The 18824-nt window shown below is 39.4% G+C and overlaps 1 protein-coding gene across 3 annotated transcripts in view; it reads right to left on the reverse strand.

The window, feature by feature from the left end:
- Nucleotides 1-492: 492 nt before the first annotated feature.
- LOC306999845 (uncharacterized protein) overlaps nucleotides 493-18824 on the reverse strand; it is a 134067-nt gene continuing 115735 nt past the window's right edge. Inside the window, exons 2-4 of one of the 3 annotated variants that reach the window (XR_013797926.1) lie at nucleotides 17003-17230; nucleotides 13964-15934; nucleotides 493-656 (exon numbers count right to left, since the gene is read on the reverse strand). Coding sequence is in view for 1 of the 3 variants with exons in the window: in XM_079614877.1 (XP_079471003.1) it covers nucleotides 14106-15934; nucleotides 17003-17036 (1863 nt within the window). In the remaining 2 variants the exon portion in view is untranslated. Of the gene's footprint in view, nucleotides 657-13897; nucleotides 15935-17002; nucleotides 17231-18824 lie in introns of those variants that run through there. The other 2 variants (XR_013797925.1, XM_079614877.1) reach the window with 2 other exon arrangements.

Here is an 18824-nt window from a genome sequence, read left to right on the forward strand (position 1 = left end):
TGGTGGTTACGCCACATCTCTCTACCCTTCCATCTGGCATCCTCCCATACAGTAATCTCTAGTTCATTTCCGGAAGATGCGATGATGGGAATATGTGTCTCATCAATGCATCCAACCACACTGGAAATCATAAAGAAAATTCTAAGTATTTGGTTACTTTTCAGAGGTCACAGCGAGATGTTATCAAGTGAACATAATTGATCAAATTAGCCACTTGCACCACAATACAGCGGCCTTACTTCTGTGCTCTGCATCTCCAATGTTATATAGAGACATGCACAATAAATGAATATACTGCACTGCAAAATATGCTTTCTTAGCCTTTTTGTCATGTTGTTTTCAGTCAAAATATCTAAAGATTTTAAAATCCAGATGCATCTACTACATTATAAGAAACACTCTGGGTTTACCGAAGAAAACCTGCTCCGGACCAGGTTAGGAACAGGTCCCTGGTTTGACACACATCTTAAACACACGTTCACACACATCTTAAAGATAAAATTTATTCCACAAAAGCAATGCATCAGATTGTGTATGATATTGAGTTGTTTGATGGTGTTCGCTGTAGAATCTGAAGTTCAGCTGGATTCAGTAAAACTGGAGGAAGAATAGCAGAAGAGACGAGAGCAGGAGGAAGCTTTCCTTATACACTCCATCTAAACAAGACAGTAACGAAATTAGCATTAATTAATAATACTACTATACTGCTAAAAAATTGCATGTTCATTGTTGGTCACTTTTATCACACATTTTTAAAAACAACAAAAACTCTCTGAAAGTGTCACACACACTAAAAAGAGATGTGCTAAAAATGACACATGTTGTCAGTTAACACATATAGAGAGTGTGCTCAGGGACAGCACATGTGTCAAATTTAACACAATAAAAGTGTAAGTCATTTTAACACAAATTGTGTCAGGTAATGAAGTACTCACGATGTGTAATTTTAACAATAAAGCGAAAAGGGTAGATGTAAAAATATTAACCATTTAATCAATAGTCGAGTACAGAATGCATGTGCACACAAAGTACAAGACAATGTTTCAAGCTCAATGACTGACAGACTCACTGTACTGTACATTATTCAGTTATTTACACTTCAACCTCTAATTAATAATGCTGCTTTTGAGAAAAGCTCATGAAGAGATAACAGTTAACCGAGTTTGCACTTTGAATTAAATTAAAAGGTAGCTACTGACAAAACATTGCATATAAATAACTTTTATTTACTCAGGCCTGTTTGTTTGAGAACATTAGCACTGCATAACATGCACATTGATGGAGAGTTTCTGCATAAAATCCATTTTCACAGTCAATCAGGGATGTTTTTAAGAAATAACCACATCCTCTTTATTCCAATCTGGGTTTATATTTTAGTAAAAAAAAATGTCTAATGTCTGAATTGCAAGGTGTCAGGTCTGATGATAAAAAGCAACGCATGGGCGAATGCAAATGTTATGGAAATGTCAGATGAGGGATGAAAGTAGGGGTGTGAACCTACACTGGTCTAACGGTTCGGTTCAATTCGATGTCACAATACACTGCATCCTCAATTTTCAGTGCATCCTTTATATGCATCCTTTTTACTTCAAAAGTGATATATTTAAATAAATGTTCATTTAACCCTCTGGGGTCGGCAAACGCGCGGGGGTGCGTTTTGCTGTTTTTTTTTTTTTACATAGCAGCAACATAGACTAAAAATACTCTGTCATGTATGGTCATACAGACTTAAGAAATATGAAAAAAGAATCTGTGAGATGTCTACTTTTGTATGTGTCCACTTACAATCTAAACAAAACGTGCTTTTGTAAAATAAAGAAAATTAACAGGGTGTGCTTTCTGCCTCTCGTCTCGTAAACTTTTTTTTTCTTGAGCACGTCCCTAAACATAAACAAAACTCAGCGAATACTTGTCACATATTTATGAGCTCTATATATTTATAATCATTTAAGTGTGTAGTTTTAAATGATCTGATTCAAAAGAAAACAAATATACTCTGTTTAAGTAATTTGTATAAAACCAACAAGATATCCAATTTCTCAAACCCTCGCTCATTATTTTTTATGTGACCACACCCACACACGCAAAATATATAGACATGCAAATCGCGCTCATTACCTCAGAAACAATGCACCTAACCTCCTCAGTCCTCTGCTGTTTGCCGAGTTTGAAAGACGCGCGTGAGCTTATTTTATTTACATCCGCAGAAGAACGCGATTTGAAGACAAAGATTTTAAGGTAAGAAATAATTCTGAATGACATTAGTTAGTGTTATTGTTGCATAAACTTCACATTAAGCGGCTCTATCGCTTCAGTAAATGTTCTCTTGCACGCGCTGTCTGTTTGAGTCAAACATCCTGCTTGGACAACTTCTGCCCCCTTTCCTCCAGGCTAGCCCGCGCCACTCCCTCTGCCCCCTGGTTATCTGATGTTCTCCGTGAACATCGTGCTAAACTCAGGGGTGCAGAGAGGAAGTGGCGCAAATCCAAAGATCATTCTGACCTTGATCTTTATCAATCCCTCCTCTCTTCCTTCTCAGCTAACATATCTACTGCTAAAATTACTTACTATCACAGCAAAATTAACAATTCTTCTGACTCTCGCATGCTTTTTCTCGCATGCAAAACCTTCTCCTCCCTTCTTAACCCTTCTCCTCCTCCTCCTTCATCAACCCAAACAACTGATGATTTTGCAACATTATTCATAAACAAAACTACCACCATCAGCGGCTGATTTACTAATCCAAAAACTAACACACACATTTTACCAGCTAACACACACATTCTACCCTCTTTCTCCTTGCTTTCAGAGACAGAAGTCTCCAAACTCCTCCTTTCCAATCGCCCTACTACCTGTCCACTTGATCCTATTCCCACTAACCTGTCAGGGTTCTGCCCTGGCAGCTTTGTCTTTGTTTCATGCATCTATGTTTGTGTTGTGCTTAAACATGTGGTTTTGTCTTTGTTTGTGTTGGCCATGTGCTCCTCTGTCCCTGCCTCCTTGTTTCCCTGTACCACACCCCCTTGTCTAGTTGTGTCCTCGTTTGTCTGAGTATTGTCACCTGTTCCTCATGTTCTCTGCTCCCTTGTTTGGATTCTCGTTTAGCTGAGTGTGTTCACCTGTCCCTTGTCTGAGTGTGCTCTCCTGTTCCTCTTGTTCTCTGCTCCCTTTATGTGTTTTGTGTTTTCTGTCTTGTGCTGCAACTTACCCAGCTAGTGTCTCTTTAGTTGCATGTTCATGTCATGTGCTTGTGTGTTATTTTCATGTTTGATGTGAGCACATGGCTTGTCTCGTTATGCTGCCATGTGCTAATCTAATGTCTGACCCCGCCCATCTTGTTATCTTATTATTGGTTCAGTTTCCCCACCTGTCCTCCCTCGTTACCTGCCTTGTTTGCTGTCCCATTTATTCCCCTTGTGTTTGCTGTCCTTTGCCAGATCGTTATCGCACATCGTCGCATGCTGTTGTTACCCTGCCTGTCTGATGAGTCCTGTCGTATGTTTGTCCAACCAAGTCTAGTCTGTAGTGTTTTCCCCCACGGGGTTGTTTCTGTTTTGTTTTACTTTACTTTAATAAAGCTCATATTTCTCTGCATCCTTGAGTCCTCCCTTCAACCCTACCTCATCCGTGACACTAACCTACTTCAAGCTATTTCTTCCTCTGTTATACCCACACTCACACACATCATAAACACATCTCTTTACACTGGTACATTTCCCACAGCATTCAAGCAGGCTCGGGTAACCCCACTGCTTAAGAAACCCACTCTAAATCCAGCACATCTAGAGAATTACAGACCGGTATCCCTTCTTCCATTCGTCGCAAAAACACTTGAACGAGTTGTTTTCAACCAGATCTCCTCCTTTCTTACGCAGAACAACCTCTTGGACAACAATCAGTCTGGCTTCAAAAGCGGACACTCAACTGAGACTGCTCTGCTCTCAGTAATTGAAGCCCTGAGACTGGCAAGAGCAGCTTCCAAGTCCTCAGTTCTCATTCCTGCTGGATCTGTCTGCTGCCTTTAACACAGTTAACCACCAGATCCTCCTGTCAATCCTAAAGATGAAGGGGATCTCGGGAACTGCACTCCAGTGGTTCAAGTCTTATCTCTCGGGTAGGTCCTTTAGGGTGTCGTGGAGGGGTGAGGTGTCTAAGACCCAACATCTAGCCACTGGTGTGCCTCAGGGCTCAGTGCTTGGACCACTTCTCTTCTCAATCTACATGACATCACTAGGATCTGTGATTCAGAAACATGGCTTTTCCTATCACTGCTACGCTGATGACACACAACTCTACCTCTCATTCCAGCCGGATGATCCGATGGTAGCCGCTCGCATCTCAGCCTGCCTGACAGACATTTCTAGCTGGATGAAGGACCACCACCTTCATCTCAACCTTGCGAAGACAGAGCTACTTGTAATCCCGGCTAACCAGGCACTTAATCACAACTTCACCATCCAGCTAGGCTCGTCATCCATAACTCCATCAAGATCAGCCAGGAACCTTGGAGTTGTAATTGATGACCAATTGAATTTCACAGACCACATTGCTGGCACTGCCCGGTCATGCAGATTTGCCTTGTACAACATCAGAAGAATCCGGCCCTTCCTATCAGAGCATGCTACACAACTCCTTGTTCAGGCGCTTGTTCTATCCAGACTGGACTATTGTAATGCTCTCCTGGCTGGTCTCCCAGCTTGCACTGTCAAACCTCTGCAACTGATCCAGAATGCTGCAGCTAGAGTGGTCTTCAACGAGCCGAAGAGAGCACACGTCACTCCTCTCCTCACGAAATTGCACTGGTTTCTGGTTTCGCTCGCATCAAATTCAAGTCACTGACATTTGCCTACAGAACAACCACTGGCACTGCTCCCCTGTACCTGAACTCATTACTTCAGACTTATGTGCCATCCAGAAACTTGCGCTCTGCAAGTGAGCGGCGTCTGGTGGTGCCATCTCAAAGAGGCACGAAATCTCTCTCTCGGACTTTCACCATGACTGTTCCCTGCTGGTGGAATGATCTGCCTAACTTAGCCAGAGCTGCTGAGTCTGTAGCCATCTTTAAGAAACTGCTGAAGACGTATCTTTTTCGGCAGCACTTGAGCACTTGATCCAGTACTACTAACACTTTCTGATCAATTCCCCCCAAAAAAAGAAGTGCGTTGGATTGTACTGTGAAGGGTCATAGCACTTACATACTGTTGTCCTACTGCTAGTTTAATTGCTTCTATTGTTTCTCATTTGTAAGTCGCTTTGGATAAAAGCGTCTGCTAAATGAATAAATGTAAATGTGTAATGTACTTTGTTACGTTGAGCGACGTTCCTCTCGTTACTTTATTTTAATGCAATAGCCTACGTGTTGTTAAATGCGTAGTTTATTCCAAGCGGGCGGTGTCTTTTTTTCTGGGCATGAGCGATGCTCAATTCACAAGTGAATCACTCTTTTGAGTCGATTCTGTTCAAAGACTTCATCAAACAAGTTGGCAGATCTGTCTAAATCGGTTCGCGAATCAGTTTGTATGATCTGTTCAGTTTCCTGCATGCACTGAATCGTCTGAAGCGGTTTCAATTCACACTAGACTCGGAGTCGTAACAGGAAGATTTAAGAACATCAAGAGAGTTGGATGAAGTGGCCGTGGACCTACAGTACAGTCAAGTGAAAGCAAATCTGCAAATGCATCATATTTTTCCCAGGAATGAAGATCTTTATTAGTTGAACATCTTCGTAAGCTGTCTGTGAATGAATGATTCCACAGGACGATATTCGATTTAATTTCATTCAGGTAATAGCCTACATTTTACAACCAAACAGATTATTACGCCACGATAGCACTACTTCAAAGTATGACATTTCCCGTTTTTTTAGACAAATACATTACTTTATACAATAAATAAAGCTACCATTCTCCACATATGAAATGAACACCCGCCATCCTGCGGGAATGTGTGTGTATTGCGCAGTGGCGTGCAAACTCAACTTGAAAACGAATGCCTTTGCCTGCCTTAGACACTGTTAACCAGTTTAAACATGCTTGCAGAAATATACATTTGATTACATTTTTGGAGAACAGACAGAAGAGGATCCGTCGATGTGCGTTTGATCGTCGTTTGTGTTCAGATGTTCAGTAGCGGTCATGAGCACGAGCACATGTGAAGAATTTTAACTCTTTCTTCTCAGTGTCAATCTTTCCCTTTACATGCCTTTGAATGCAAAACTCTGCAGATTCACTTTATTTTGACATTGTCTAATAATCAAAATGTAGTTGTATAAGTTACTATTATACAAACCAAAGGACAGGCAATGATTTTCGGGCTACAGATGGCAGAAATAATGCTTGTCTCTTCTGTTTTTGTTGCAAAGATAGCCTATCTAATTATGGTAATAGTATAACAATATCTAAATAATATAAAAATATCATGGTTTATATATATATGGTATTCCTCACACCATCATGGACTCCGTATATGATGGTGAGAGGAATCTGTATGGTTCGCTAAAGCTCTACCTTTTGGATATCAAGGTTTGCTAATCAAGAGAATGTTTTCGATTAATCAAAAAAAAAGATGGCGCCAGCGTGTGCGGCCAGCCGTCTTTCACTGACAAACTTGTTTTTACTTATTTTGTTTTGCTCATTGTTTATACAACATATTGACTCTCTGCTGGTATATGATCGTCAAACGCTGTTTGATCTTCGACTCTCTGTGGGATCATTGATCAAATATGATCAGAGTGGACACAAAACCTTTCTACCTCCCTTGTTGTCAGAGATACCTGCTCACCTCCTGTACAATCTGCCGTCTCGGCCCCGGAAAAGTCGCTTCAAACGGAGGGGGAAGCGCAGCGGTCAGCTGGTTAAGCTTAAAGCACACCTGGTCAGACTGGGTCGGACTTTTGGCGGCTCCCCGGCGGAATGCGGATTAAGTTATCGCAACGTTTCCCTTCGAGTTTTGGACTCCGTGGATACCTGGCTGGTACCTGTTGTCGGCGCGGACGTGGTCGCTTGGATTCCCCGCCGTGGTTCTTCTCGGCCCCATGGAGGTGGCGTCAACCATGAAAATCTTCGGCCGCTGGGTCGGACTCGGGTGCCTCAGACGGCCAGTCCAGTGACTCAGGCTGCTCCTGCCAGAGCTGCTTTGGTTAATGCAAGATCGTTGGCGAATAAGACCTTCATTTTTAATGACTTCTTCACCCGTCATGAGTTGGATTTTTTATTCGTGACTGAAACCTGGCTGAATGTGGGTGAGTCGAGCGCTTTTTCTGAACTTTTACCGACTGGCTGCTCCTATTTTAATTCTCAGAGGACTACAGGTCGAGGAGGTGGCCTTGCTACTATCTTTAAAAACGAACACAACTGCTGCCTGTCTCCTTCTCAAGTTTTGAACTGACAATGTTTGAATTGAGTCAGGTTCAAACGATACTATGTGCAGTTATATATCGACCTCCTAAGTATAACAAGGATTTCATTAGCGACTTTTCTGATTTCCTGTCTGAAATTATGCCGAAATATGATCGGATTTTAATGGTAGGCGATTTAAATATTCATGTGTGTTGTCCTTCAAAGCCGTTGGCAAAATACTTTTTAAATCTTATTGATGCTTTTAACTTTACACAGTTTGTTTTTGGACCTACACAGGTCCATGGCCATATATTAGACCTTGTTTTGTCATACGGTGTACCTATTTGCAATGTGGACGTATTGGAAGCTGTCTTCTCTTATCACGCGCCTGTGTTATTTGATGTTCCTCTTCCATATCGAACCGCTAAGCAATATGTTCCACCTCGTATGTGCAGGATGATAAAACCTACCACTGCTGCAAAATTCTCTGGTGCTTTCATTATAACTAAAGAGGATATGGAGTCCTCTGCTCTTAATAATACAGCTGAGTTAACCTCTTCTTTTTTATCTACTTGTTCCAATATTCTTGACACTATTGCTCCATTTAAATCTATGTTGTCAAAACCTAAATCTGACCCTTGGATAAATGCCTCTACTCGGGCTGCTAGACAAGAGTGTAGAAAGGCTGAGCGTAAGTGGAAGAAAGATCATTTGCAAGTCTCCTATGAGATGCTTAGGGAAAGTTTACACAGCTATCAGAGAACTGTTAAAGCTGAGAAGACTAAGTACCTCTCAGATATTATTTCAAATAATTGCCACAAACCTCATGTTCTTTTTAAAACAATTAACTCTGTTCTAAATACTCCTCAAACTGGCTATAATGTAGCATCGTCTGAGGCCTGTGGAAATTTCCTTCATTATTTTGTTGATAAGGTGGCCTCAATTAGAGCAAGCATCTCGCGTCCTGTATTTGACCCCTCCATATCTATACAGTGTGCAGCTGTTTTTTCCCGATTCGAACCTGTATCTATTACTACTCTTACAAGGATTGTTGCACAGTTAAAACCCACATTTTGTCCTTCGGATATTATCTCACCTCGTCTTTTTAAAGAGGTGTGGGACTTTATTGGATCTAGCATCCAAGAAATTATTAACAGCAGCCTTGTTTCAGGTTTTGTACCAGTTTATTTTAAACAGGCAGTGGTGCAGCCACTTATTAAAAAAACAAATCTGGAAACATCAGTACTATCAAATTATCGCCCTATCTCTAAACTTCCTTTTGTCTCGAAGATTTTAGAGAAGGCAGTCCTTATTCAGTTACAGTCCTTTTTAGATACACATAGTGTTCTTGAAGTGTTCCAATCGGGGTTTAAGACATGTCATAGTACTGAATCCGCACTTCTGAGAGTCTTTAATGATCTTTTAATTTCGACTGACAATGGAGATTGTGCAATTCTTATGCTTTTGGACCTCACAGCAGCATTCGACACAGTCGATCACAGCATCCTTATTTCTCGCCTTGAACATGACGTAGGGATAAGGGGCACTGCGCTAGAATGGTTTCGGTCATACTTGTCAGAAAGAGATTTTAGAGTCAGTTTTGGTGGTTTTACTTCACATTCTGTGCCTCTCACATGTGGAGTTCCCCAGGGTTCGATTCTCGGGCCGATTCTTTTTTCACTCTATCTGCTCCCCCTTGGATCCATATTAAAAAGACACAATATCAGCTTCCATCTCTATGCAGATGATTTGCAAATCTACCTGCCCATCAAAAGAAATGATGCTACTTTTTTAATAAGGTTAGTTGACTGTTTTAATGATATAAAAACCTGGATGGCCCTAAATTTTTTAAACTTTAACGAGAATAAAACTGTAGTCATGATTCTTAGACCCAGTGGCACATCTGATGTTTCCAAAATAGATCTGGCCACTTTTCAACCTTATGTAAGGTCGATTGTAACAAACTTAGGAGTGAAAATGGATTATGTTTTTAAAATGGAGAAGCAGATAAATTCTGTGGTGAAAGCCAGTTTCTTTCAACTTAGGCTACTTACAAAAATTAAACCACTCTTATCCTTCACAGACTTCGAAAGGGTTATACATGCGCTTATCACAACTCGCCTTGATTATTGCAATGCTCTGTATGCAGGTGCCAGCCAGGCCTCCCTATCTCGTCTTCAATTAGTTCAAAATGCTGCCGCTCGCCTCCTCACTGGAACTCGTAAGCGCGAACATATCACCCCTATTTTAGCTTCTCTTCACTGGCTAGCTGTTAGTTCTAGAATCGATTTTAAGATTTTGTTGTTTGTTTTTAAAGCTCTTCATGGACTTGCTCCTGTTTATATTACTGAGCTGTTAAAGCCACATGCTCCGTCAAGGTCCTTGAGGTCCGCAAACCAGTTTCTCCTTGTTGTTCCTAAAACACGGCTAAAGAGCAGAGGGGATCGAGCTTTTTCAGTTGCAGCACCTAAACTGTGGAATGCATTACCTCTTCATGTCAGACTGGCCCCCAGCCTCGCAGTTTTTAAAGCGCAACTTAAAACTCATCTTTATTCCTTAGCTTTTAATCCAGCATGATAGGCGTTGAAATTGTCTGTTGTAGTTTATTTATTTACTGTTTAAATGTCAATGTACAGCACTTTGGTCAACTTGCTTGTGTTTAAATGTGCTTTATAAATAAAGTTTGTATTGTATTGTATTGTAATCCCTATGGATTAACAAATGTCCTGAGTACAAGGATTTGACTATGTGGAGTTTATTGTTGTGGACTATTTGGGCACTTTAAGTTCTATTTTTCTAGCCATTGTGAAACTAAAATCATTGACAAACTTTCAATGTAGTGAATCCATACTTACTCTCAGGGCCGTTTGAAGGAATTTGGGGGCCCCAAGCAAAATGGACATGGAGCCCCCCCACCCCCCCATTATTATATAATGTTTAATAATTATTAATAGTGCTGTAAATTAACAGTTTATTGTAACACACATTATGTCTATCATATAATATATTGGGTATCGGGTAATGATTAAAAAATGTTTGTAAACCTTTAAGGAACCATTTTTTTAAACATCTATAAACATTACATAGATAGACGGACCAGATATTCCTAACACTTTGTTAAGGGTTACTAGTTGGTTTGTAAACTGTCTATAAACATTATCTGGAAGGTTATTATAAAGTTGCGACAGATGACTATCTATAATACCTTGTTAAATAGTTAATAAACAGTACCAGTAAAACACGTGGGTTGTCCTGATACTGTACTTCAAAACAGTGTAAAAATTGCCACACAGAATAAAGTAACTGTTCAAGGTCCATTGGTAGCTTATAAAAATAATGTCATATTTGCGTAAACTGTTACTACCGTATATCACACGACACTAAGCTATGAAAAAATTATGTTCCTCTGCGTCTTTCTGGTTAAATACTGTTTATAGATGGGTAAAAAGACTGTTTGCTAACTGTTAAATGACAATTAACTAAAGATTAAATAACAATTTACCATCTATTAAGGATGGTTATTATAAAGTGTTACCGAAAAGATATGTTAGCATTTCCATATTTTGATATTAGAAGGGAAGGGATGCAGCTGCTTTCACAACTAGCCTACCAATGCTTAAAATCATCCCAAGCTAATGTTTGATGCACAGAATGTATTGTGTAGTTTTCCTAACCCCCATAAATAGATTATCACGGTGGAATAGTTAGGCTATAGCATGCTATGCCACTTTCATCAAAACCTATTACAAGCTATAGCAATGTCATGTCATTAAATACGATAAACAGTGATTCTGGAACAGGTCTGCGTCTTCCTTATCCCGTTAAAAAAACATATTACAGCAAAAGAAAAGTTGCACTAACTGTTCGTTACCAGCAGCATTTGCCGTCAGGCAGGTATAGCTAACATAAACATATTTTTGCTAGCCTACCTGCTGCAAAATTACACCATTTGTACAAGACAAGTAGAGCTATTTTATCCAGTGTAATTTATCACTTACCACTATCTTGTTTTTCTTTTTCTTTTCTGGCTTCCTGAAGCATAATTCCGCTTCATTATGACTACCGAGGAGGTTTTGTATTTTGCCGGCCGCAGAGATCGCGTGGTTGGCTGGCTGCTGTCAGCGAGAGGGGCCCTCTTGAGGGGTATCCCGATAACAGTGTCATTGCACTTTACTGCATTGACTATCAAAGGGGCGCTCACGCAGTTTGTCGTTGCATTTTATTCTTAACCAGTCGTTGTCTTGGGGCCCCAGGCCAGCTCGGGGCCCCAAGCAATTGCTTGGTTTGCTTGCCTTGTCGCGACGGGCCTGCTTACTCTAGGAATCTACAACCCTGAACTGGTCATATAGGCTTCTTTAATTTTATTGTAATTTCATTACTTTTTGTTTAAAGATTTACTTTGCAGATTTGCTATATAACTTTGACTTACTGTACTGGTTTATTTCAATTTATTTTTATTTTCATGCGTTGTTTTGTTTATGATTTATGATCTACCGAAAACAAACAATTGATATAAATATATAAACATTTCATTCTGGTTTTTATTGTTTGTGACAACACACTTGGAAATATACTTGGATAGTATTTCCCTCCTTTATTTCATATATAAATAGCTCTGGTCGGTTCCGTGGGCCGTGGTTATAAGAGTAAGCACCATACATCAGATACATTTGAATTATAAGACAAGTGACCATAATATGAAACTAATAAGCATGCACAACAAAATAATTTATGTCATGAAGCAAAATGATATTCAAAAATAAACCTTTTGACATTGTTCTTTGGGGAGTACCTTTGAGTTGATCTAAATCCCACAGATGAATCTGCTGGTTTTAAAGATGAACTTTATTCACTGTGAAAACTTCAGATAAAGTTTCTTTGTCATGTCGGTTGTTATGGCTGGTTAGGACAAATTTATCCAGATGATATTTTATTGCTTGATGCATTATTGTCTCACATTTGGCGAAGACACAACATCAAACCTGAAAGTGCTGGATCTGAAGAGGATCTACTTACAGTGAATGTGTTTTGTATGTTTGAATAGAGAAAATGGATGATTGAAATGCTCCACACATGGAGAGAAAAAAAAGTGTGAAGGACTTAAAAGTCCTTGAATTTTACTCTCTAAAGGATGTACGAATCCTGAAATGAATAATGTAAAAACATTTGACTATTTCTGCCACAATACCATGGTTACAGTTCGCATTACTACATTAAATCCATAGGGAATGTTGGGGATTTGTGGACTTAAAAGCCTTATAACTTAAAACTTCATGAACTTGTTCGTTCAAGGCACAATGTTTCTCCTGTCTTCCAAGTCAGTACCCATGATTTACTCACTCTCAAGTCATCCTAGGTGTGTATGACATTTTTCTTTTAGACGAATATCACTATTGTGAACATCATAACTAAAAGATCTGGCACCCATTGTGGTAAGTCGAATCCGAGGTACCACAAGAGAAATTGAAGAAGAAGATCTGAGTGCACGTGAAGGAGTGTAAACATGGAGAAATTGAGTAAGGTATTGTGGTGCAAGATTATGAAGTGCCTTATAAGTGAGTAGCAAGATTTTAAATTCAACTCTATATTTTACTGGAAGCCAGTGCAACTGCTGGAGAACTGGAGAAATGTGGTCAGTATAGGGCGTTCTAGAAAGAACACAAGCTGCAGAATTCTGGACCAACTGAAGCTTATGCAGCTATTTGGAGGGAATACCTGTAAAAAGAGCATTGCAGTAGTCTATACGTGAAGTGACTAGTGCGTGGATAAGAGCTGCAGTATTACTATTTGAGAGAAAGGGACGGAGACGGTTAATATTGCGCAAATGGAAGTATGCAATTCGCGTGATATTATTAATTTGAGCTTGAAAGGATAGTGCGCCATCCATGATGACACCCAAACTTTTAACCTGAGAGGAAGGACAGATTGCAGTATTGTCAATGCATAGAGAGAAACAATTTGATTTAGACACAACAGATTTAGTGCCAACAAGCAGAGTCTCGGTTTTATTGCCATTTAACTTCAAGAAGTTTGCTGAAAGCCAAACTTTAATTTTAGCTAAACAGCTTGACAAAGATGTCGGAGGAAAATAACCAGTGGGTTTAGCAGACAGGTGTCATCCGCATAACAGTGAAAATTAATACCATATTTTCTTAAAATATCACCAAGGGAGAGCATATAGATAATGAAAAGAAGCGGGCCCAAAACAGAACCCTGGGGAACACCAGTGGTGACTATCGATATTCTAGAACTAAAACTTTTTAATTGAATACACTGACTGCGTCCAGAGAGATATGACCTAAACCAAGACAGAGCAGTGCCAGTAATACCAATGGAAGCTAACCTGTCATTAAGTATCTCATGTGAGACAGTATCAAAGGCAGCGCTCAAGTCTAGAAGGACAAGTATGGTTAAAAGCCCAGAGTCAGCTGCCAACAGTAGATCATAAGTTATTCTGACAAGAGCAGTCTAGAAATCCAGATTGGAATTGTTCATACAAATTATTATTGGAGAGATGTTCATGAATTTGAATTGGAATACACTTGCAGATTTGGCTATAGGGTGATGTGTGGCTAACTTACACAGAAGAGATTTTGTTGCCCAGTACATAAGGATGAACTACTTACCGTCATTTCAGACTGTGGTGATGTGGTTTCTACACTGAATGGATCTTCATGTGCAGCTTCAGGTGACTTTTCAAAGAGAAACTCGTCCCGCACTGATCACACGTGTGCGGCTTCTCTCTGCTGTGGATCCTCTCATGTCTATTCAGAATCTCATGTCAAAGTGTGAACACTTGTAAGGTTTTTCTCCAGTGTGAATTATCTGGTGCCGTTTTAAACTTTGCGCTGTAGTAAAAGTCTTCTCACACTCAAAGCACATGTACTCTCTCACACCAGTATGAATTTTCTCATGTCTATGTAAAGTTTTCAGCAGTGAAAAACTCTTTCCACACACAGAACATGAATGCGGCTTCTCCTTCGTATGAACTGTCAGGTGTGCCTTCAGGACTGATGCCGAAATAAATGTTTTGCCACAATGATCACATGTGAACGGCTTCTCTCCAGTGTGGATCCTCATGTGTTGATTATGATTTGTTATGTGTGTGAAACTCTTCCCACATTGATTACATGTGAACGGCTTCTCTCCGGTGTGGATCTTCATGTGTTCTTTAAGGGATGAAGATTGACTAAAACTATTCCCGCACTGATCACATGTGAACGGCTTCTCTCCAGTGTGGATCCTCATGTGTTGATTATGATTTGTTATGTGTGTGAAACTCTTCCCACATTGATCACATGTGAACGGCTTCTCTCCGGTGTGGATCCTCATGTGAAGATTAAGGGATGATGATCGACTGAAACTCTTCCCACATTGATCACATGTGAACGGCTTCTCTCCGGTGTGGATCCTCATGTGACGCTCAAGACATTGATTGGTTGTGAAACTGTTTCCACACTGAGTGCAGGTGAAAGATTTCTTGGCTCTTCTTTTCTTTAAAATCGTCTTTTTAGTCTTTGAGCGACTCAAAGGTTTTCCTCCAGGTTGGACATGATGTTCCTCCTTCACTTCTCTCAGTTCTTCACTCTCCTCCTCCACTTCTCTCAGTTCTTCACTCTCCTCCTCCACTTCTCTCAGTTCTTCACTCTCCTCCTCCACTTCTCTCAGTTCTTCACTCTCCTCCTCCACTTCTCTCAGTTCTTCACTGTCCTCCTTCACTTCTCTCAGTTCTTCACTCTCCTCCTCCACTTCTCTCAGTTCTTCACTGTCCTCCTTCACTTCTCTCAGTTCTTCACTCTCCTCCTTCACTTCTCTCAATTCTTCACTCTCCTCCACTTCTCTCAGTTCTTCACTGTCCTCCTTCACTTCTCTCAGTTCTTCACTCTCCTCCTTCACTTCTCTCAGTTTTTCACTCTCCTCCTTCACTTCTCTCAGTTCTTCACTCTCCTCCTTCACTTCTCTCAGTTCTTCACTCTCCTCCTCCACTTCTCTCAGTTCCTCACTCTCCTCCTCCACTTCTCTCAGTTCTTCACTCTCCTCCTCCACTTCTCTCAGTTCTTCACTCTCCTCCTTCACTTCTCTCAGTTCTTCACTCTCCTCCTTCACTTCTCTCAGTTCTTCACTCTCCTCCTTCACTTCTCTCAGTTCTTCACTCTCCTCCTTCACTTCTCTCAGTTCTTCACTCTCCTCCTCCACTTCTCTCAGTTCTTCACTCTCCTCCTCCACTTCTCTCAGTTCTTCACTCTCCTCCTTCACTTCACTCAGTTCTTCACTCTCCTCCTTCACTTCTCTCAGTTCTTCACTCTCCTCCTTCACTTCACTCAGTTCTTCACTCTCCTCCTTCACTTCTCTCAGTTCTTCACTCTCCTCCTCCACTTCTCTCAGTTCTTCACTCTCCTCCTCCACTTCTCTCAGTTCTTCACTCTCCTCCTTCACTTCTCTCAGTTCTTCACTCTCCTCCTCCACTTCTCTCAGTTCTTCACTCTCCTCCTCCACTTCTCTCAGTTCTTCACTCTCCTCCTTCACTTCTCTCAGTTCTTCACTCTCCTCCTTCACTTCTCTCAGTTCTTCACTCTCCTCCTTCACTTCCATCAGGTCTGACATGATAGAAAAAATGATTAAATAACATTTTCAGTACATCAAAAAAATTCAAAGAAATATAAAGTGAAAGGACATGAAAGTGAGCCCTGATGTAATGGTAGAAAGTAGACAACTGCTATAAAATAGTATGATCATTTGATGCCTTTTTATAAATTGATTGTATGTCCTTGAAACTTTCCAAGAATGAGGTACATTTATCTTCCAATTATTATTTTTTAAAACATTATAGGCACGAATCCCATGTTTCTTTAGCAATAACTATTAAATATATTTGATAAATGACACAATTATCTAACATGATATTAACATTTAAATATACAATACTGACATATTTTGACACCAACTTTGAGATTTAGTAAAAATGTATTATTTACTATTATTTTCTGCTGTAGAGTTTGACGTCATTTCATGACCGTTGCAGTGTCTGTAGAAACTTCACATGCTCAAAGTCTAGAGTGGCTTTAACTAGATTTAAATTAACCATTTGTATTAGCATCATCTGTGTCCTACATGTTTCACTCAACACTGTTACTCCTGACATGATTTTTCTTTATTTTTTAAACAGAGCATTTCTAAAAACTGTGACACTCAGGAAGTGACATCATCTGGGCTCTTTCTACTTTCAAACTGTAGCATTGACTGTATTCATCAACCCTGTTACCAAAGTCACTGTAAGAAGAATCTCTATAACTATGGATAACTTGTATGATATTTGACAAATACAACTTTATCAGTAACTTGGTTTTAACTGATTATTCCTAAAAATATATAATTTTGTAAACTGTTGAAAATGACTAAAATGATGTTAACTTTGTTGCAAATTGGGAACCAGATATAAAATAACTTTAAAATAAAACAGTTAAAATAGTATTTAGCTTGATCTGATGTTGACAATCAATATAAAAATGTCTCAAATCTCCCTTTACTGACTATTTGTTGAAAAAAAAAAGAACATTCTGTACCATTTCATAGTTTAACTGTTTATCTAAATGTGATGAAGTGCTTGAATGTTTCTAACATGAATGTTGTCCAGCATCATGAATGAATGAAGAATAAACACCAACCTCTTTGTTCTTCAGGATCTTCAGTGTGTTTCATTCTGCAGGGTTCTGGATCACTCGTGTTCTCACTGTCCTCTTTAATAAACTCAGTCTCTGCAGGGATTTATTGCTGAACTCCAGTGGGAGGAGCTTCACTGACCATGTGACTACTGTGGGAGGAGCTTTGCCGATGATGTGATTGCAGTGGGAGGAGCTTCACTGATGATGAATTCATGTGTGGGAGGAGCTGATCTGCCAAAATCAAAAATATAAATTACTGAGTTTGTTTTTATAATAAATGACACTTCTAAGCATTCATGTCTGTCTATCTATTCATCGTACAGTAACTGATGCTAATTCATTCATTATTTGTAATGCTAATCCTAACATTATTCTGCTTCTTCATTCAAATACAGGTAGCCTATCTATAAATAAAGAAAATAATATAAAACATTTAAATTCTTCCAAATATAAATAATGGTAAGAAAAACAGTTAAAATAAACAGAAATAAACGTACAGTATAGTAGCCAACAAATACCCTCAGTCTGCTGACACCAATGAAATGAGCTTTAAGTGACAATTTACAGGAGATCTGAAGTCATCAGCATAATAAATTAGGTGAAAACAGGAACTATTGTCATGAAATAAAGAGTGTTTTCAGCAGATCTGTTAATATTGATGAGCCTCAGACTATCAACACTCATTCAACAAGCCATTCAGGATCATCAGCAGATCATCTCACTGTATTCTGTTAGAGTTTTAGAGTTAGAGTAGTGTTTGCTGTTAGAAACACATTATTTGAGTCAGGATACATGATAAAAGCCTATAAAACTGCTCTATCAAAGACAACACTGTTATTACTCACAATCAGGCCCAGCGCTGACCAATTTGCTGCCCTATGCAATTGAAACTTAGAAAAGTAGATCTTCTTTAAAGTGAATTTGACATGAAATGTTGCCATTTTAAATAAACCCATATATAAATACCATTACTAATTTTGGCCACATATATTCCCCCAAATCTGCACAGCGGAGCAAAAACATTAATAAAATTACATACGTTTAAAAGACTGACATGATTTTTACAAAATCACATTGTCCGGGGCCTCTGGAGAACTCAGAACAGCTGTTTGCATAAAGTTTAAGGTAAAAAAAATAACTGCCATAAATTAGTGAACATTATCTTTGTGATAATTGGATTTGGCGAGAGGTGACTTGACACAACAAATTCCCAACGATAAACTGAACGCATGGGAGATTGATGCGGTGGACCGGGATGAGGTTTGAAAATGATTTTTTTTTCCTCTTTTCCAGGCTTGCATGCAAGTGTTTAAATCCACTTGCTTTGTTTTTGTTTAGTCTGCAATTCTCACCATCAAAAGGCAGCAGATGCATAAATACACTTAAGTTGTTTTTGTTTACTCCATGTAGTTCTGAGAGCTGAGGTGCATATTTTGATTTTCTCAGACGCATCAAGGTGAGTTCTCTCTCTCTCACACACTCTCACTCACACACACACTTTATTATGCTATTATACTCCATATAACTCCATGTAAAAGCCAGAAACTAAGCTTTTTTTTGCACAGGTTATAATGGAAGTCAATGGGGCAAAAACAGCCACGAACAGTAAATTAGGGAGAAAAAGTTAAAATCTGATGCTGCACAAAAACTAACAATGCATTAAAACCAATTTTGTTTCTAATCTTTGACATGTCCAAGACTGTGATAAAAGGTTAAAAAAAAAATTCAATCCACAATCACATTTTATATTGAAAATAAGTCATTTTGTTTCGTTTAGTTTCTGATGAAATAGAACGGTTAAGATTGAAATTTGGACACGTTGCTG

Source organism: Phoxinus phoxinus, assembly GCF_949152265.1.
Source record: "Phoxinus phoxinus genome assembly, chromosome: 1".
NCBI classification, from domain to species: domain Eukaryota; kingdom Metazoa; phylum Chordata; class Actinopteri; order Cypriniformes; family Leuciscidae; genus Phoxinus; species Phoxinus phoxinus.